This window comes from Lynx rufus, unplaced genomic scaffold (assembly GCF_022079265.1).
Source record: "Lynx rufus isolate CCGP_SWC_20201006 ecotype Redwood Valley unplaced genomic scaffold, mLynRuf1.p SCAF_4, whole genome shotgun sequence".
Lineage (NCBI taxonomy): Eukaryota > Metazoa > Chordata > Mammalia > Carnivora > Felidae > Lynx > Lynx rufus.
Genome location: NW_025814856.1, coordinates 75,633,889 through 75,655,285, shown reverse-complemented (window position 1 = coordinate 75,655,285; position 21,397 = coordinate 75,633,889). Strand labels below are relative to the sequence as shown.

General features: G+C 42.7%; 1 protein-coding gene across 2 annotated transcripts in view; it reads right to left on the bottom strand.

Annotated features, from left to right (window-relative positions):
• The window catches only part of VPS41 (VPS41 subunit of HOPS complex), a 184,828-nt gene extending 168,549 nt beyond the window's left edge, over window positions 1–16,279 (bottom strand). For both annotated transcript variants that reach the window (XM_047095042.1, XM_047095043.1), the window contains exons 1-2: window positions 16,237–16,279; window positions 6,493–6,531 (exon numbers count right to left, since the gene is read on the bottom strand). In XM_047095042.1, the coding sequence (XP_046950998.1) occupies window positions 6,493–6,531; window positions 16,237–16,257 (60 nt within the window). In that variant the 5' untranslated portion in view covers window positions 16,258–16,279. The remainder of the gene's footprint in view (window positions 1–6,492; window positions 6,532–16,236) is intronic.
• Window positions 16,280–21,397: the final 5,118 nt, after the last annotated feature.

Genomic DNA, 21,397 nt, shown 5'->3' with positions numbered 1-21,397 from the left:
TTGTAATAATCTTCATTATCAAAGTAGAGCGTGAACAGTGCTCATTCCACTACACCATCTCTGCTCCAAGGAGAGCTCAGAACTTTCTTTTATAAGCAGTAACTTGTGAGATTTTATGAACAAAATCCCAGATACTAGTTTGCTCATTTGTTTTTCTTTAAAAGCATATTTAATATGAAAGCATATTATTTGTTTCAGCTTGAACAAAACCATTATAAGAAGAATCAAGAATGGATTAGAAAGTACCACTTTAGAAGAAAAAAACCTGAATATAGAGATATCAATTTCAGGGGTTTTTTGTTGTTGTTTTGTTTTTTGTTTGTTTTTGAGAGAGAGAGAGAGAGAGAAAGAGAGAGAGAGAGTATGAGAGAGAGAGTGTGTATGTAGGGGAGAGGGGCAGAGGGAGGGGGCTTGATCCCACGACCCAGGGATCATGACCCGAGCCAAATAAAGAGTCGAAGCCTTAACTGACTGAGCCACCCAGGCGCCCAAACTCCAGGTTTAAAATGTCTTTTTCAAAACTTTAACTGCTAGTGGAGTTTATGCAGTTTCCTACAACACAGCTGAACTGGATGCTTTGGAATCTTCTTGACTCTCCACCCGGCCCGTCTGCCACATACTATCTCACACTTCCCTTTGAGTGAACTGGAGAAGCATTTCCTCTTTGTCTTCTGCTACTGCCCAGCTCAGATCGCTACACCCCTACTTCTCTCTTTTGGGGCCTGCACTAGAACTTCTGATCACGGGTCGCTCCTTCCAGTTTATCTACCACCGGTCCCTATCTCCACCCTTAACAATCAAGGCTTTAGCTGGCTCCCCAGTGTCCACAGGATCAAGTCCAAACTGTCTGGTCTGCATGTTAGTAGCTTCACAACCTCACCCTAGTTTCCTCATCCAGCCTCATTTCCCCAACTTCCTCCAAATTCTAGCCACAGGGAGTGCCTCACGGTTGGCTGAACGCACATGTACTTTCATGACTCGGTTTCTTCCTGAAGACTTGCCCAGCCTTTCTGCCTAGATTCGTCTTCCATATTTAATTCTTGGAGACCCCAAATGAAGCCGTTCCCGACCAATCATCCACTCCTCTGTGCTCCTGTAGCACTCTGCCACAACCTATGCCACAGCAATCATCCCTAAGTACTCACAAGATCTTGGAGCTTCAAAATGGGAATGAAGTTCTTTTGAACACAGACTTCTTTGTTATGTTCTTCAAGAGTAAAGCACCATTTAAGAAATAGTCTGGCTTATGATATGAAGGTGGGATAAACAGCAGACTATATATTAGAAACAAAAAATACTACACATGAGGACCACTTCAGTTATCCCACAAAATTTGCCACAAGTCATTTAGTATTAAGATGAATGAAAGACCCTTAACTGTGTTACCTATTAAGTAACATACTAGGGGCGCCTGGGTGGCTCAGTCAGCTAAGCATCTGACTCTTGATTTCAGATCAGGTCATAATCCCAGGGTCGTGGGATCGAATCCCGGGTCTGACAGTGCAGACCCTGCTTGGCATTCTCTCTCTCCCTCTTTCTGCCCCTCCCCCTGCTCACATACTTTCTCTCTCAAAATAAATAAATAAACATTAAAAAAATAACATACTCCCTTGGTTGAAATCTGGTTTTGAATTTCCACTTTAACTGCAAAGTACAACTTAAAATTCTTAAAAGTTTTATATGGTGACATATACACCTCTGTCAATTATATTAATTATACTACACCCAGCAATTTCATTTTATGTGGTTGCAGGTTCCAAGAACAATGAAAAAAGCACAGACAGTTTTGGGTTGTTTGGTTTGTTGTTGTTTTAGAGAGAGAGAGAGCAAGAGCGATCAGGGGAGAGGGGCAGAGGGAGAGAGAGAATCTCAAGCGGGCTCCACACTGCAGGACATGGGGCTCAATCTCACAATCCTGCGATCATGACTTAAGCTGAAATCAAGAGTTGGCCGCTCAACCGACTGAGCCACTCAGGTGCCCCAACAGAGAGTTTTGAGCAGTTCGTTTTCCTTTTTTGAACACACAAAATGAGAATTTGGAAGAAAATATAAGGGAAAAGCTTTGTAACACCAGATTTGTCGATGATGTCTCGGATACGACACCAAGAGGCAGGGAAAAAAGCAAAAATAGATAAAGTAGACTACATCAAAATTGTAGAACTTCTATGCATCAAACAACACGCTCCATGGCGAAAAGGCAACCCATGGAAAGGGAGAAATTATTTAAATATTGTAAATTGTATAACTGAATAGGGATATATATATATATATATATAGACAAATATATTCTTTATACATTACATTATGTATATTCTTTATATAGATACAGTTAAATCACAACTCTACAGATCTATAGCTGTACGTCAATCCATCTACCCATATATCCTACTCACAGGTTGTTGACTTATAAAGACAACAGGTTTATCTATCTATCTCCGATAAGGATCTATCCATATCTATCTCTACCTGACAAGGATTAACATCCAGCATATAGAAAGAACTCCTCAACAACAAATACCCAAAGAACTTGATTAAAAAATGGGCAAAGGACTGGAATAGACATTTCTTCGAAGAAAATATACAAATGGCCAACAAGCTTGTAAAGAGGTGCTCAGCACCACTGAATCATCAAGGAAATGCAAATGAAAACCACAGTATCACTTCACACCTGTCAGGATGGCTGCTATAAAAACAAACAAACAGAAAAACAGAAAAAACAAGGGTTGGCAGGGATGTGAAGAAACCAGAACCCTTGTGCCCTACCGCTGGAAACATTAAATGGTGCAGCCTCTATGGAAAATAGTAGAGTGGTTCCTCAAAAAAAATTAAAAATAGAATTACCACATGATCCAGCAATTCCACTTTTGGGTACATACCCCAAAGAACTAAAAGCAGTTGTCTCAAAGAGATAGTTTTACACTCATGTTCATTGCCACGCTGTTCACAAAAACAAAAGGGTAAAAGCAACCCAAGTGCCCATCAGAGATGACTAGGTAAAATGTGGTTTGTATATGCCATGGAATATTATTCAGCCTTAAAAAAGAAGGAGGGGCGCAATCTGTTAAGCGCCTGACTTCAGCTCAGGTCATGAACTCGCCGTTTGTGGGTTGGAGCCCTGCAACAGCCTCTGTGATGACACAGAGCCTGGAACGTGCTTTGGATTCTGTCTCCCTCGCTCTCTGTCCCTCCCCCGCTCGCACTTTGTCTCTCTCAAAAATAAATAAAAATTAAGAGAAAAAAAAAAGGGGGGGAATTGACACAGGTAACACAACAGATGCACCTTCAGGACGTGATGCTAAATGAAATAAGCCAGTCACAAAAAGACAAATACGTACGGCATGAGTCCACTTACACAAAGCACCTAGAGTGGTCAGACTCCTAAACACACAAAGTAGAGTGGTGGCTGCCAGGGGCTGCAGGGTGGAAGAACAGGGAGCTGTAATCCAAGGGGCACAGAGTTTCAGTTGTGCGAGATGAACAGGTTCCGGAGGTAGGTTTGCTCAACAGCATGACTGCACTAAACAATACTAAACTGTACGCTTAAAAACGGTTAAGACGGCAAATTCTACATTATGTGTAGTTTACCACAATTAAAAATAAATTTAAAAATGTTTTAAGTAACAACTTTAGAATAACCTAACACTAGGGTCTTCCCAATATAAAAGCTGTCTATAAGAAATGCAGCATTTCATAAGGAAACATAAATTGTTACAATTCCATGGCTGAAAACGCTAAATACTGTTGCTTGCAGAAATGGAAAAATACTGGGGCACCTGGGTGGCTCAGTCGGTTAAGTGTCCGTATTCGGACATGTCGTATTCAGGTCATGATCTCATGGTTCGTGCGTTGGAGTCCCACATCGGGCTCTGTACTGACAGCTCGGAGCCTGGAGCCTGCTTTGGATGCTGTGTCTCCCTCTCCCCTCCTTCTTCCCTCCCCTGCACACACTCTGTCTCTGTCTCTCTCTGTCTCTCTCTCTCCAAAATAAAAAAACATTAAAAATTAAAAAAAAAAAAAGAAAAGAAATGGAAAAACACCTGAGCACTTGAATAAAGAAAAGGCAGAAGTATAAGGAGGAAAGGCCTGCCCTGTGCAAGTTGAATTAACCATTATAAAACCTAGTGGGAAGAAGAGAAAAGGAAAAATAAAGATTCTTCGGCAACTGAGCAGTGTCTCACAATCTCAATCCTATAACCGGAAAGTGATTCAAATGGACAAACCCAAGACAAAATGCTCCAAAGGCTGGATTATAAACCAACTCGCTACACCGAAAAGCCCAGACTTGTCCACCACCAGCCTGACTACCTCGCTGGCCCATGGACCCATTAGAAGCCACAGTATCGGGGAGAACACCTGCTTTCCCAGGGTCTCGGGGAGCCTCTCCAGCCCTCAAGTGGAAGCCCCAGGCTGTAGAATGGGCACCAGCGCTACCTTTAAAACACAAGCTGAGAATCACTAGCCTACGTGGACTGCTTGCTTCCCAGGTGCCAGCACCGTACAAGATGCTGTGCAAAGAACAATCTTACCTAATCGTCACGGCAGCCACACAGTCAGCAACGACCCCATTTTCCCTAAGAGGAAACTGAGGAACAGAGGAGCTGGGTGCTACCTCCAAGGCCACACAGCAGGTACAAAGTACAGCTGAGATATGAACCTGAGGCCGGACAGTCCCCTCAGTCCCCCAGTTCCCTCAGTCCCCACCTACCAGAGCTAGACAGCAAAATGCTGGGGGCTGGAGTTTGAACCCACTTCTCCCGTGAACCTGCTATACGACATTACGACAGGTTACCTGCAGGGTCTCGGTTTGTTCAACTTTAAAAGAACAACCTTGGGGCGCCTGGGTGGTTCAGTCGGTTAAGCGGCCGACTTTGGCTCCGGTTATGATCTCAGGGTCCGTGAGTTCGAGCCCCATGTCGGGCTCTGTGTTGACAGCTCAGAGCCTGGAGCCTGCTTCAGATTCTGTGTCTCCCTCTCTCTCTCTCTGCCCCTCCCAGACTCACAATCTTGTCTCTGTCTGTCTCTCTCTCAAAAACAAATGAACACACAAAAAAAATTAACAAGTGTTATGCCATATCTATAAGCAAACTCTGCAGTGCCTTATCAGGAGCCCCAAAGAGATTATCACAGGTCTTTAGTAGTAAAGGTATTAGCAACCATGCCTGCAGCACCAAACTACAAACACATAATAGCATAACATATAACATGTTCTCCAGATGAATATGTTTAAGCCCACCTTTTCCTTGAAAAAGGAAACAAATTCCATGTAATAACTATATGCAATATCAACCCGAATTTATACATTATACTGGCTATAGTCACATTGGTGTGAATTTCCAGCAGGTTATCACACATATTTTTTCCACTCCCATGAGCTAAATGAAATAAGGAAACAATATAAGTATTATTATCAATAAGTCCATCCATAAAATTGGTAGGTTTATTAGTTTCTGTTATGCTTAAACCTATTTCCTATGCATAGTCTTGAAAAGAAATTTGTTTTAAAAAGCCCACCCTATATATTACTTTATTCTCCTTAAAATACAAACTTTAACAAAACTTAGCTTCTTAACAATTTTTAAGGAAGTGACTTTCCTCCTTTTTATTTTATGAACTAAACTCTAATTTTGGTGATTGATAAATTACACCAGTGAGCATGCCATACTCGTTAAAAGAATGAAGAAAAGGGGCGCCTGGGTGGCGCAGTCGGTTAAGCGTCCGACTTCAGCCAGGTCACGATCTCGCGGTCCGTGAGTTCGAGCCCCGCGTCAGGCTCTGGGCTGATGACTCAGAGCCTGGAGCCTGTTTCCGATTCTGTGTCTCCCTCTCTCTCTGCCCCTCCCCCGTTCATGCTCTGTCTCTCTCTGTCAAAAATAAAATAAAACATTGAAAAAAAAAAAAAAATTTAAAAAAAAAAAAAAAAAGAATGAAGAAAAAAATAAGTATGGTAGAACCTACAGCGGTTGTTTTAAATTCAGATTTTTAAAGAGGCCAAGATTAGTTTGTAAAACTTTCTATCAAATTTCCCACTGCCAAGGCACTTTGGGTTAAAGTACCATTCAAGATCAGGAGAAAGTGTTTTGTTCCTTCTCCTGCTTATTTAAGCCGATCCATTTAATATTTCTGAAGACTGGGGGGCGCCTGGGCGGCTCAGTCAGTTAAGCGTCTGACTTTGGCTCAGGTCATGATCTCACAGTCTGTGAGTTCAAGCCCTGCATCGGGCTCTGTGCTGACAGCTCAGAGCCTGGAGTCTGCTTGGGATTCTGTGTCTCCCTCTCTCTCTGCCCCTCCCCACTCACGCTGTCTGTCTCTCTCTCTCTCAAAAATCAATAAGCCTTAAAAAACTTTTTTAATATATTTCTGAAGACAACTGGCATGTTGTTCCCCAAGGTTCAATCGTGTACGGCCCTTCGCACCCCAGTCCCCACGAGGCAAAACAAGCACGGGATCATGTGGCGACAAGAAATCCTCAGGCTCCTGAACCACCCACCTTACCTCAGACTCATCTGTAGATTCTTCGAGAGACTCAGTTTCCTGCAAAGCACAGAGGGGGAGAATGGTCAGAAGAGGTGACAAAAGAATAAAATATAACATATTTTTGAGGGAAAAGGGTCACCACATCCCCGCCACCAACACCCACCTGCCCTGCTGGGAGGTAATTTGCAACCACAGTTGAAAGGACTCCACATGGTGTGACCCTCCTAGGCCTCCCTCCACTTCCCATGCGTGGCAGGACTGAGATGGTCACTCTGGGGCCACTCAGACCCACTGCTCCTGCTGACCTCCCTCGGGTGGTCAGCAGGCTGACGAATGACCGCGGGAACTGTCATGGGAAGACACAGAAGGCTCTTTCCTTCGCTAAAAATGGAAACGGGTCCAGCAAAGCAGCCTTACTGATCACGAAAGGGAAGAGGAAGCTGCCGTCTCAAATTATCCGTGAGCCAATTTTTATACTGAAAAGCCCTTGTGCCATTAATTACTATGCTATTAATCTGGTTGAGTCAAAATGATGGTCTTGCTTAAACAGCTTTTTACAAAAGAATTCCCCTAGAGTGGTACCTATCAGCCGTTGTGCAAACAAGCTGTATAATTTACATCCACTCTTAAAACCATTAGCCAGAAGACGAATTCTGCCATTTAACACAGTTTCCCTCTTGCTAGAGCATGAATCTTGCTGTTCTGGAGAAAACAAAGCAAAAAGGGAAAAATTGACTCGATCCTGCTAATCTCTCACCTGTCCACTGAAAGAGAGAATCTGCTGATGCCACGCATCCTCAAAGAGGTCAGCAAAATGAAGATTTACTTAACGTACTTATAGATATCAATAGCAATAAAAGGTTACAACTAATATGCTGACACTGAATGTAAGCATTTTGCAACAATCCATGAGCTATACAAGAACGAAAAAAATGGGGCAAGGACATCTTGGAAAGTACTAATATTTTTCAAGAAAAAAAATAAACATTTTAACAAAAGTTAGATGCTTCTATTACTCAGTTCTGGTTGCGAAGCAGGCTAAACACAAATCTGGTGTTTGCACACATTTTAATTTCATTCATAGGAAATTCCTAAGAACCTTGCAGGTGACAGGCTGCCTCTGCAACAGCCTTGTGGACGATACGGTACTTGCTCTGAGAGGCCATCTGTGAAACGGGGACGAATGTGACTTGTGATTAAGAATTTTATTGTAGTTGTGCCATTAACCACGATGAACATGAGAATCTCCTCCACACCCCAACGCGGTAAGGTTCTTCTAAGTACTAGAAAATGCTTATTAATTTGGAGCTACGATCTCGCCATAGGAACTTTTTGTTCTTGGCACCAATAAGACACATAAAAAAATCCAATTCTTCTACTACTTGACAGTTCTCCAGAGAGTTAATGACACGTATCATGCCTGCCCTTCTAAATTGTTTTTCCTCTGTGCTAACCATCCCCAGATCCTGGTTCTCATCCACTTACCACCGTGATCCTTCTCTTCTGGACACACTCCATTTATTATTAACAGTCACTATTCTGGCATCTTTACTGAACATCTATTATATATATCCCACAATGCTAAATGCTTTGTACCCAGCATCTTAGAATTTCCTAATGACCCCTGAGATAAGAACACTGAGGCTTAGAGGCTGAACTTAACGACTTCTGACACCCTTTCCGCCCCTGACTGTCCCTGAATAGTAAGTTACTAACATTCGAGAAACAAGGCTTTGACGACCATGCCAATGACCTGCCCCTAGATTTCTATCCCCAGCTCAAGAACTTTAAAGGAACACTGGATTACTCTTTTCAGAAAAGTGCCATTAAACCTAAGGAAGGTTTTTTGTTGTTTTTTTTTTTTGAGATACATTCATATAGACACATATGGTAAAAGGACAAATGTTCCATTTACGTTCTTCGTTAAAACCAAAGCGTAAGTCTCCACCCACCAATTTCAACCAAAAGCTCAAAATCAAATTATATTCTTTTCTTTTAAAATTTTTTTAACCTTTATTTATTTTTGAGAGACAGAGTGTGAGCAGGGGAGGGGCAGAGAGGGAGAGAGAGAGAAAGAAAGACAGAATCTGAAGCAGGCTCCAGGCTCAGAGCTGTCAACACAGAGCCCGACGTGGGGCTCAAACCCACGATGAGATCATGACCTGAGCTGAAGTCGGAGGCGCAACCGACTGAGCCACCCAGGCGCCCCAAAATCAAATTATATGCTTGACTCTGCACCAAAAACCATGCAGTGCCAGGCTGTGATACCAGGAGGCATGAGACTCTCAGAAACCCGAGCCTGCAGAAGAAAACCGGGCTCTCACAGAAGCTTCCTGTGGCTGTTGGTACCAGTGAGAACATTTACTCCAGGACATTCTCAAACTTACCCCTGCTCCAGCATGAACCTCCCAAACTGAGCTGCGGCCTCAAGAAAAATTACACTTTTGCCCGCAATCCTACCAAAGCCATGCAAGAGTGACTTCAGGAACGAGCCTGGTCTGCTCCCTCCTTGCTTCATCCACTCAAAAAGCCCCGCTGCTTAATGCCCTGGGGACTGAGGGGCAAATCGGAAGACATGAAGTGAAAGTCCCAGAGAGGGCTCCAAAAGCCAGGCTGAACGGTGGGAAAGGTTACGGTTTAGAAAGGGGCAGTGGTTTTCAACCGTTTTTTAGCTTCATACTCTGTATCTTTCCAAGAACTTCAAACAAATCATGAAAATACAAGTTACAAAACTGTGTTGTTTTCTAAGTGAAATAAACCAGATACATACTGCAGGGTTCCAAGTACATGAGGCAGAAAGTAGAACAGAGCTTGGCAGGGGCTGGGGGGGAGGACAGGGTGGGGGGTTTAGGATAGGGTTTAACAGGTCTAGATGAGAAGTTCTGGAGATGGACGGTGGGGACAGCTGCACTGACAATGCCAATGCACTTAAAAACGGTTAAAGTGGTGGGGCGCCTGGGTGGCTCAGTCGGTTGGGTGTCCAACTCTTGATTTCAGCTCAGGTCATGATCTCACTATTCATGAGTTCAAGACCCTCGTCGGGCTCCAGCTGGTGGTGCGGAGCCTGCTTGGGATTCTCTCTCTCCCTCTCTCTGCCCCTCCCTCTCTCACACAGTCTCTGTCTCTCTCAAAATAAATACAGTAAAACTTAAAAAAAAAATGGTTAAAGTGGTAAATACTACGCATATTTTACCACAATAATAAAATGGTGCTGTTCTGGTTGAAGCAAAAATGATGAGCTAGAAGGCACAGAGAGACAAGTATATAGCCAGATAAAATCTGGGCAACAGTGGAATGCTACCTTACCTTTCTGTTGCAAACCAATCCCCTAAACTCAAGCATATATCCAAACCTAATGATCTTGGTGCTTGACATGTGACTTCTTGAATCTATACACACTATTTGTTGGGGGAGGGTGCAGAATTTGGGGGAAACATGGAGGCTGGAGCCTGAGGAAGGCCAGCTCCCTTGTCTGCAGGATGAAGAAACAGAGCGGAGACCAGTCTCTGGGCAATCAGCCTGGCCTGGGGACAGAGCTGAAACACTCAACGCTACACGGCCACCTTCTCTCCTTGCCAACAAACTGGGACACAGCTGAGCTTAATGGAAGACAGGGTGTGAGAGATCCCAACATGTGACACAGGCAGAGGCAAAAGGATATATTTTGTGTGATATGTACCTGCTATCCCGGTATCATCGAGCCCTCGATTTCTATGTAATTAATTTTTGTTTATTATTATTTTTGAGACAGAGACAGAGCATGAGTGGGGGAGGGGCAGAGAGGGAGACACAGAATCCGAAGCAGGCTCCAGGCTCTGAGCTGTTGACACAGAGCCCGATGCAGGGCTCAAACCCATAAACTGTGAGATCATAACCTGAGCCGAAGTTGGACACTTAATGGACTGAGCCACCTAGGTGCCCTGAGGCCTCAATTTCTAAAAGCTCAAAGGAGCTGTGGCCAGTTCGGGTCACTCAGGCAGTAGGCTGGTTGAGTAGGAAAGATGAAAGAGTACATGGGGGGCTGACAAGAGTGGGCAGACTCAGGGTACCCCGCTTAACCCCCCACGGCTCAGCTCCCGCACTCATCATATTCTGCAAATGAAGGAAAATATGGACGTCTGGCCAGTGTGGAAAAAGGGGCCAGCCAGGCCACCCAGTGACCCAGTCCCAAATCTGACTTCACATCACAATCGCATAAGGTCAGTCTGGGGAATTGGGTAGGACCCACGCAAACATGCCATCTTCACAGATTCGGATTTGTTGAGTTGAAATAAGAGCCTAGAATCACAAGCAACTGGGAACAAGAACACCGAGGAGGACCAGGTCCAAGGCAGAGACAAAGGCAACCGTGACTGAACAGCTAAGAATGGGGAATGCATGAAACGCAGAACCCCAGATTGGATGAGTGCTCCCTCCCAAGGTGGTAACGTGGGTACTGGGGCGACCGCTAGTAATCAGCTAGTGATGCCGGACTCCAGCCAATCAGCCCAGACAAAGATGAGCAGAAAAACTTATAAGGCAATAACCACGTCTAGCTAATTTGTGGCTACACTTTAGTTACACAGTAAAGAGTGGATCCTCTAAAAATTTCCCGGCTTCTGTGCTTTTAGCAACTGCTTGTTTGGGGCTTTATTTTTCCTTTAGTTATCAGTCAAATTGCTTTCAAAGATCTTTATCAAACTGTAAAAAAAGAGAATAGTATATAACTGAGCAAAGCCCAAGTCTAGATAATAAACTCTAGTCCCACATATAAGGCACTTTGACCTGGCCACTTTAACATAATCTCATTTCAGACTCACAAGATTTCTAGAGCATAAATGCCTCTGTCCACAGGCAAGTATTGGTTGATGTGATTTTTATTTTACACATGGGGCACACTCGCATGGGTGTGTATGTGCTCATGAACTGTCATCTGATAATCAGTAAATGCTCTACAATAAGGATAAAATCTCCCCAAATTTTGGGCTCCTGTGGCTCAGTCGGTTGAGCATCCAACTCTTGGTTTTGGCTCGGGTCATGGTCTCAAACCCCCCATTTGGGCCCTGCACTGAGCTTGGAGCTTACTGAAGGATTCTCTCTCTCTTCCTCTGACCCTCTCCTGCCCTCACACTCTCTCTTAAAAAAAAAAAAAAAAAAATCCTCAATTCTAAAACGCACAGGGAAAATTCAAAAAAGAAACTCTCCTCTCCTGTCAAGGAATAGATGGTCAAATATTTTAATAGACCAGGTTCCCTGATGGTTGGTAGGAAAGATGAAAGGGTACCCGGGGAGCTGGCAGAGTAAAGAATTTAGGAAATGTCATCTACGATACATTTGAATGAATAACTCTTGAAAGTTTCAAGTGAAGCTAACATAACACAAATTCTACTGCATCTCACTTACAATTTGACATCTTCAATTCAGAAGGCCATTCATTCTCCTCCCGAATAAATTCATTTAAACATTTTACTAAGCACCTAGTACCTGTAAAGCACTAGCCCTGTGAGAGATGCACGCATGAGTGAGCTCTGTCCTCGTTCTTGAGGACTCAGCAGTCTGTAGTAGACATAAGACAAATATACAAAACAACCAGACTCCAAGCAGAATGTTATTCATAAGAGAGGTCTCAACAAATACTGTTGGGCATCCATGATTATGAAGGTCAACTGTAAATCATTTTGGAACTAAGTAAAACTACTGGTTAGAAAATTCCCAGGCAGAATACAGGGTGTGAGTCCTTTCTCCAAACTATACACATGTGGTTATTTCTGTGAACTCCCTTCCCTGTACTGAGCATAAACAAAGACCTCCCAGTGCCTTAAAAAAATGTTCAATCATGTCCAAAAAAGTGATTTCGTAGCTTGAGAGCCCATGAACGATTTTACATTATGTTAATTCAATATAGATCTTATTACTTTGGTTCTTTCTAAAATTAAAGGGTAAAAAAAAAAAAAGCAATCATCAAAGAATACAAGGCTCAGAAAAGTTAAGAGGAGAGGGGCGCCTGGGTGGCTCGGTCAGTTGAGTGTCTGATTCTTGATTTTGGCACAGGTCACCAAGATCATGAGATTGACGCCCACACTGGGCTATGTGCTGAGCATGGAACCTACTTGAGATTCTCACTCTCTCTCTCTCTCTCTCTCTCTCTCTCTCTCTCTCTCCTCCTCTCTGTCTCTCTCCGCCCCCCGACCCTTCCCCTGCTCACTCTTTTTCTAAAATTAAAAAATAATAAATAAAAATTAAAAACAAAGAAAAGTTAAGAGGAGAGATTTATTTTTGGCTTGCTCATCATGGAGGCGGTCTGCATTCCCAGTGCATGATGCCAAGAAAAAAGCTTCCTCTGCCCTAACCTGTCATCACAGCTCATTTTAATACCCATCTCAGGTCTCAAAGCTTTTTAGGGGGAAAAATTAGGTCAAGACTTTCTAAGAGGTTCGGGGCACTTAGGTGGCTCAGTCGGTTGAGCGACCGACTCTTGATCTCGTCTCAGGTCGTGATCTCACAGTTTGTGGGTTTGAGTCCTGCATCGGGCTCTGCCCTGACAGTGGGGAGCCTGCTTGGAGTTCTCTCTCTCTTTCTCTCTGCCCCTACCTGACTCATGCTCGCTCACTCTCTCTCTCTAAAAATAAATAAATTAATTAATTTTAAAAAAAAGATTTTCTAAAAGGTTCAAGGGGGCCGAACAGAACAATTAACAAATTTATTTAACTCCACTTTTGTTCACTTTTAGCCTTCAAAACTCTGTAGACACAAGGCCAGATTTCAACAGCTCCCTACCGCACAAATCAACCAAGGTGAGAAAAATCTAACCATTTTTAATCTAAAAGAATTGATAACATAGGTACGATTATTTACCAGCTTTAAAAAAACAGAACGACAATTTGTGAATGTCTGCTTCTTTCTGCCATTGACAATGGACCACTGGTCTTTTTGAGAATGACCCTGTCGGGGAGATGAATGCCTGCTTTAACTATATTCAGGCTGTTGAAGTGTCAAAGGTGAAATTATGACTTGAAGGAAATTTATTAAGGTGATAAGGTTCATTCTACTTCATAAAGTAAAAAAAAAAAATTACAATTAGGTTCTCAAGTATTTTTTAAAAGGTAGGGTGTTCTAGTGGGAAAAAACATGAGCTCTGGAAAACGCATTTCTATTTGGAAATAGAAGATTGGAAATTTATTACACACACTAGCCTGAGTAAATTACTTATGTTGTCTGAATTTCCAGTTGCGTATGTGTAAAATTCAATCATTTAACACATATTGTGGCACTACTCTAGGTGTCAGGCAAACAGCAGTGAACAAATTCTTTCCGTCATGAAGCTTATGTTCAAGTGGGGAGAATATACAGAAATGAACACAGAAACACACAGGACAAATAAGTAGAAACTTTAAAACACACTATGTCGGATGGTAATGAGCACTAAGGAGAAAAATAATGCAAGGAAGAGGTCTCAAAGAACAATCAAAGGTCTCACTCAAAAAGATAACACGTGGACAAAGACGTGAAGGAACCCCAGAAGAAAGCCCTGGATATAGGAGGTCAATAAAGGGTGTAGCATGAGCAAAGGCCCTGAGGTAGAAACAGGCCAGCCTGTTGAAGGAACAGTAAGAAAGCCAAGTATAGCTGATGCAGAGTGACAAAAGGGGAGAAGAGGAGAAGAGCAGAAAATGAAGTCAGAGAAAAGGAATAAGGAACAATTGGGCAAGGTCCTGTAGGGCAACTAGGGTATTATAAAGGAGTCTGACTTTCCCTCAGAGTGTGATGGGAAGCTACTGGCAGGCCTGGAACATAGGAGGTGCTGGTCCTGACTTATGTATCAGAACAAACATTCACCACACAGAATTACTTTGTGAGGACCAAATGTGATGTGAAGGCTTTACACTGAAAAGTACCATCAAAATTCAAAGCATACTTACTATATCACTAACTTTCTATGTGTGTTTTTATATCAGACAGCTTTGCCAAACTTCTGCACAAAACAGCAGTAAATACTGAGAGCAACTCTCTCCATCTCTACTACCCTGTATCTAAGGTCTTGGCTTTTGGTTTTATGTATTTTTGAGAGAGAAAGAGCGTACAGGGAAGAGGCAGAAAGAGAAGGGGACAGAGGGTCTGAAGCGGGCTCTGCACTGACAGCAACAAGCCCAATGTGGGGCTCGAACTCACAAACCGTGAGGTCATGACCTGATCTGAGTTCGGACACTCAACGGAACGAGCCACGCAGGCACCCCGTTTTGGTTTGAAATCAAACAACAAATAAGCTGTTATTTCCACCAGAAAGACCAACAGTGTGAAAACCAATCTCACCACTATCATCAAACCCAGCAATGACTCATGAAGCTGCATGTGCTTAACAAGCATTTTTCCTTTGAAGTGACTGAATCAAAAAAAGGAGGCTTCGGTGGCTGGTAGCAACACTCCTATTACCACAACGACCACCCAAACCAAATTTCTACTTTATTTCTTAATTACTGATGTATATCAAATGTACTTAGGGCAACGCTGCATTACATAAATGAAGTATGTTACAAGTGGTATTCTTAATACCACTGATAATAAATTATCAAGTAGCTAAACTTCTTTCATTATGGTACAGCTCATCATATACCACTTTTTAGAGACAATTATGGAAACTGATGGCCTTGTTAATTTGTAAGGAAAAATTGTGCCAACCTGAAATGACCCTGTAGATGGACAATTAGTTCTGGGCTTTGCACTTTTCTGTCTTCGTGATAGTACTTTGTCATTTCAACTAAGCTTTGATTACCACTATCACGTGTATGAAAATAACTCTTTTGCCTTCACTATCTACTACTCTAAACTCCAACCCCACATAGCCATGTGTGGGCTGGCATTGCCACCTGATGTTCTGTCAGCAACAAAGAATCTCATGTAACTTTTACTCAGCCCGACTTTTACTAAGCACTTTAACTGGTGTGCTAACTTATTCTACCCTCTAACTTATTTACTCTCCAAGAATGTTACTCTTATATCTCCATCTTATATTTAAAGTTAAGTAACTAGCCCAAAGTCACATATTAAGTAAGAGAACCAAAGGCGCCCGGGTGGCTCAGTCGGCTGGGTGTCCGACTTTGGCTCAGGTCATGATCTCACGGTCTGTGGGTTCAAGCCCCACGACGGGCTCTGTGCCGAGCGTTCGGAGCCTGGAGCCTGCTTGGGATTCTGTGTCTCCCTTTCTCTCTGCCCTCCCCCGCTCGTGCTCTGTCTGTCTCTCTGTCTCTCTCAAAAAATAAAATAATTAAAAAAAAGAAAAAAAAGAAAAAAGAGAACCAGCACTGGAGCCTAGGCATTTTTGCTCCAGGACAAATGCACTTAACCACTGCTGCACGTCACAGTTGACTTAGCTTTGCACCTAAAAACAATAGGTACGAAACAAAATTCATCATCTACTCTCTCCTGGCCCTCCCGCAAACCAACTCTCACTGTCTTCACTTCGACGCTTCCCAAGGGCAGTCAGTTCCTGGGACAACCAGGCTGCCTTCCGGCCAAAATTTCACTGAAGACAGGTCACAGGGGCAGCGACAAAGCAAGGCCGCCCCTCCAACGCCGGGGGTGTGTCGGAGAGCTTTCCCCGGGTGCCCTCCAAGAGCAGCCATCCCACCCTCTCCTGTGCTCCCCGAAATGGCCTTTCGCCCCTCGCGCGTCCCGCGGTGGGCCTGTCTCGCCCTCTGGCAGCTCCGCACTTCCACACGCTCCGCTCCGAGCCCGGATCACCTCACCTCGCCTCTCCCTCCCCGGCCTAACAGTTGCAGCATTTACCTGCCCCTCTGCTTCCGCCATGATGCAGCCGGAGAGTCACATGACAGACCCGGAAATGAGAGAAACCGAGACACTGGAAACAGGGGCTGCTGGGAAATGTAGTTTTAGCAGCCTCTGAACCGGGGCGTCATTTCGTGCATCTCTGCTTCTGACTTTCCCAGCTCAATGGAGGTGGCCCTGGAGAATCTGAACAAAACCGTTGTTGATTTCACGATTTATTTTTTTGTTGTTCTTACTGGTTCCATGATTATGACATTATTTACTAATATTCGCTATGTATGAAGCCCTGGGGTTATAGTTTTGCAAACATTTTCTCATTTAATACCCCCAGCAATCCCTAGTGTTACCCCTATTTATAGAGGAGAACACCATGGCTCAGAGGTCACACACCCGTAAGAGGCAGAACTAGGATTAGAATGTGGCCATCTCTGGGGCACCTGGGTGCTTCAGTCGGTTAAGCATCAGACTTTGGATCAGGTCATGATCTCACAGTTCCTGAGTTCCAGCCCCACATAGGGCTCTCTGCTGACAGCCTAGATCTGATCTGGACCCTGCTTCTGATTACCTCCCGCTCTCTCTCTGCCCCTCCCCCACTCTTCTCTCTCTCTCTCTCTCTCTCTCTCTCTCTCTCTCTCAAAAAATGAATACAACATTTAAAAAGTTTTTTAAAAAATAGAATTTAGCCATGTTTAATGCCAAAGACTAGCAAATGCTTCCTAGTCTAAAAGGTGTCTTGTCCTTTTTAACAAATATATTCAGTGACTATAAAGCATAAATCAGTCCTTGCAGTGGAGAACCAGATAAGAACTTATATTTTAAAAATATTTGGCTTGCTTGTACTGCTTGCTGCTTTCATTTGACATCTTCTTTTGGCATCTGTACATTGAAATTTAAAACAAAAAATCTCCATTGTTTAATTAAATTAGTTGTTAAACTTTTATTAGATATGTTCTATAGTTAAATATTTAATATAGAATATAAATTTATCCTTGTTAAAATCTGTAAAACCATTGTCTTTTGTCCATCCTTTAAAACGAATGATCCCCCCACCATGTTTCTGAACATTATAAAACTCTCCTTCCTAATCCTCAGGAATTTGCAATATCTTATCCAAAAACAGACATTTTCTTCTTTCCAATCATCTCCAGTAATTCATAACTAGAAAAAGGTGTCACAAATGGCGGCATGTGGTGGGTGCCCGGTGCCCTTTTTGCCCCCGTGCCTCATTGACTCCAACTTACAAGGAAGGCATGGAAGGAGGTCTCTAGCTATAACCTGGTCAACCCATGATTCTCATGGCCTAAGTGACCTCATGGGAGACACTTGTCTTCTCTCCAGGGCCTGAATGACCTCTTCCTCTAACACTTGCTCCTGTCCCTCTCCCAGTCTGCTGATCACTCAGTCACAAAGGATTGATGAAAGGCCAACCCAAGGCATTTAGATATCCATAACCAAGCACCGAGTACTCCGAGTTTTGACCTTTCCAGTCTGAGTTCCTAAGATCTCTTGCAAAGCAACCGGGACCCAAACATTGCTCAAGTCCCACTACTTCATGTCTGACAGGAAGCTTTACACAGACTAAAAAGGTGCAGGAACCCTCAGTTCAGCCTCCACGGAAGAAAGAAATAAGTCTAGCCCTTCTACCTAATTCTAATTTTGCCTTTTCCCATTATGATCTAGACACACCCATAAAACTCTAGTGGGTCTAACTAAAGATGTAGCCAAAGTTTCTGCAGATTATCCTCTGCTCATGCAAACCTCAGAGACTCTGGAGTCCCCAAGTCTGCACCCGTTCAGTATACTCTCTTGACTATAACAAAATATGATGAGCGTTGGATCTTCTGTGTCCTTTTGGACAGACCAGAAAGTGAAGAGACAGAGATACAGAATGATGAATGAGAGGAAGAACCCCACACAGGATAGCAGGTTCACACTGTGCCTGTGGGCAAGATGAAATTCATCTGTGATCTCAGAGCCCCAAGTTTCCTCCTATGAAATGAGAGTTTTTGGCTCCCTTGTCTAAGAGATCTTCTCACCTCCTGCTACTGAAAGCGTGGTCCACAGACCAGCAGCATCAATATCACCTGGGAGCCTTTTAGAAATGAAGTTTAGGGCCCCTCCAAAGATCTAGAGCCAGAAGCTGGCTTTTAATATCTCCCCAGGGTATATATATGAACATTAGAGTCTGAGAAGTAATTAGCCCAACAGTCTTTCATTCTTTGGCAAATCACTTGGTTTTTTTTTTTTTTTGCCCATCAGTCCACTCTCCCACCTTTAAACTGTGGAGGCTGGGGCACCTGGATGGCTCAGTCGGTTGAGCATTAACGTTGGCTCAGGTCATGATCTCACAGTCTGTGAGTTGGAGCCCAATGTCAGGCTCTGTGCTGACAGCTCAGAGCCTGGAGCCTGCTTCGGATTCTGTCTCCCTCTCTCTCTCTGCCCCTCCCCCATTTGTGTGCACGCACACACTCTCTCTTTCGCTCTCTCTCTCAAAAGTAATAAATGAATAAGCTTAAAAAAACAAACTGCGGAGGTAAAAGTAAGAATAAATATTTTTCTCAAACTAACATGGAAAATTCACCAGGATAGACCACAGTCTTGGCCATTAGACACACGTCAACAAATTCAAAAGAACAGAAGTCATAACACTCCTCCTCACAGACCACAATCAGATTAAACTAGAAACCAATAACAGAAAGATAACTGGAAAATCCCAAATACACGGAATGTAAACAACACTTCTAAATAGCAAATGGGTCAAAAGATAAATCTTGAGAAATAATCTTAAGCATTTTTGATTACATGAAAATGCAAACACAACTTATCAAAAATCGTGGCATGCAGTAAAAGCAGTGTTTAGAGGGGAATTTATAGCATTGAATGGATAATTTAGAAAAAAAAGAGAGACATCTAAAATCAGTAACATAAATTTCCCCATTAGGAAAAGATGAACAAATTAAATCCAAAGCAACCACAAGAAAAGTAATAAGAATTAGAGCAGAGCAATGAAAACAAAAACAAAAACAAACAAACAAACAAAAAATCAACTGGGAAATCAACAAAACAAAAAGATGCTTCTATGAAAAGATCAATAAAATCAATAAGGCAGGCTAACTAAGAAAAAGAGAGGACATAAATTACTAATATCAGATATGAAGGCGGAGACATCAATACAGATTCTGTATTAAAAGGATAATAAAGGAATACTGTGAATAACTTTATGCCCACAAATTTGATAATCTAGATGAAATGGGCCAATTCCTTTAAAGATACAATCTTCCAAAAGCACCCAGGAGGAAATAGACAATGTTATATCTATATCTATTTTTAAAAAATCAAATCAATAGTTAATAACCTTTCGAAAGGCCTACATATGTTACCGGTGAATTATACTGAAAATTTACAGGAGAAATCATGCCAATTCTCCATAGCCTCTTTCAGAGGATGGAAGCAGAGAGAATACTTCCTCATTCTATGAGGCCAGCATTGCCCTAACACCAAATCAGACAAAGACATTACAGGAAAAGAAAATGACAGACCAATATCTCTCATGAACACAGTTTCAAAAATACTCAACAAAATATTAAAAAAAATTTTTTTTAACATTCATTCATTTTAGAGAACAGAGCACGATCGGGGGATGGGCAGAGAGAGCCGGACACACAGAATCCAAAGCAGGCTCCAGGCTCTGAACTTTTGGCACAGAGCCCAACGCAGGGCTTGAACTCAGGAAACGTGAGATCATGACCTGAGCCGAAGTCAAACGCTTAACAAACTGAGCCACCCAGGCATCCGCCTCAACAAAATATTAACAAATCAAGTTTAAAAATGTATGAAAATATTAGAGACCATGACCAAGTTGGATTTATTTCAGGTATGCAAGACTGGTTCACACTCAAAAATCAATTAATGTAATCCATAAAATCAACAGACTAAAAAAGAAAAATCGCATGATCATATCAATAGATGCAGAAACACCTATTGATGATAAAAACTCGTGGTAAGCTGAAAATAGAGAGGAACTTTCTCAAGTTGATAAAGACTATCTACAAAAGACCTGCAGCTAACATAATACTCAAAGCATTCCCACTAAGATCAAGTACAAGGCAAGGATGTCCCCTCTCAACACATTGTTTCAACACCATTTAGGAATCAGCAAGGCAAAAAAAAAAAAAAAAAATTAAAAGTTTATAGTTTGGAAAGGATTGGGAAGGAAGACATAAAACTGTCTTTGTTAGCCATTGGCATTAGCTGTAGAAAATCTGAAAGATTTGATCAAAACCTTCTGGAACTAATAAGCAATTATGGCAAGTTTGCAGGACACGAGTTTAGTATACAAAAGCCGATTGCTTCCCTATGTGTCAGCAACGAACAAGTAGAATTTGACATTAAAGACATAATACTATGGAGGGTATTATGCTATGTGAAATAAGCCAGGCAGAAAAAGACAGATACCATATGTTCTCACTCATATGTGGATCCTGAGAAACTTAACAGAAGACCATGGGGGAGGGGAAGGGGGAAAAAAAGTGACAGAGAGGGAAGGAGGCAAACCATAAGAGACTCTTAAATACTGAGAACAAACTGAGGGTTGATGGGGGGTGGGGGACAGGGGAAAATGGGTGATGGGCATTGAGAAGGGCACCTGCTGGGATGAGCACTGGGTGTTGTATGGAAACCAGTTTGACAATAAATTATATTTAATATTGGGGCACCTGGGTGGCTCGGTCAGTTAAGCATCTGACTTTTAAAAAAAATTTTTTTTAATGTTTATTTTTGAAAGAGAGAGAGACACACACACACAGAGTATGAGCAAGGGAGGGGCAGAGAGAAAGGGAGACATAGGATCCGAAGCAGGCTCCAGGCTTTGAGCTGTCAGCACAGAGCCCAACTCGGGGCTCGAACTCACGGGGCTTGAACTCAAGAACCATGAGATCATGACCTGAGCTGAAGTCAGACACTTAACCGACTGAACCACCCAGGCACCCCAAATGTCTGACTTTTGATTTTGGCTCAGGTCATGTTCTCACAGTTGGTGGGAATGAGCCCCATGTCAGGCTCTGTGCTGACAACCTTGCTTGGGATTCTCTCTCTCCCACTCTCTCTGCTCCTCCCCCCACACATGTGCTTGCACTCCCTCTCTCAAAATAAATAAAAAACA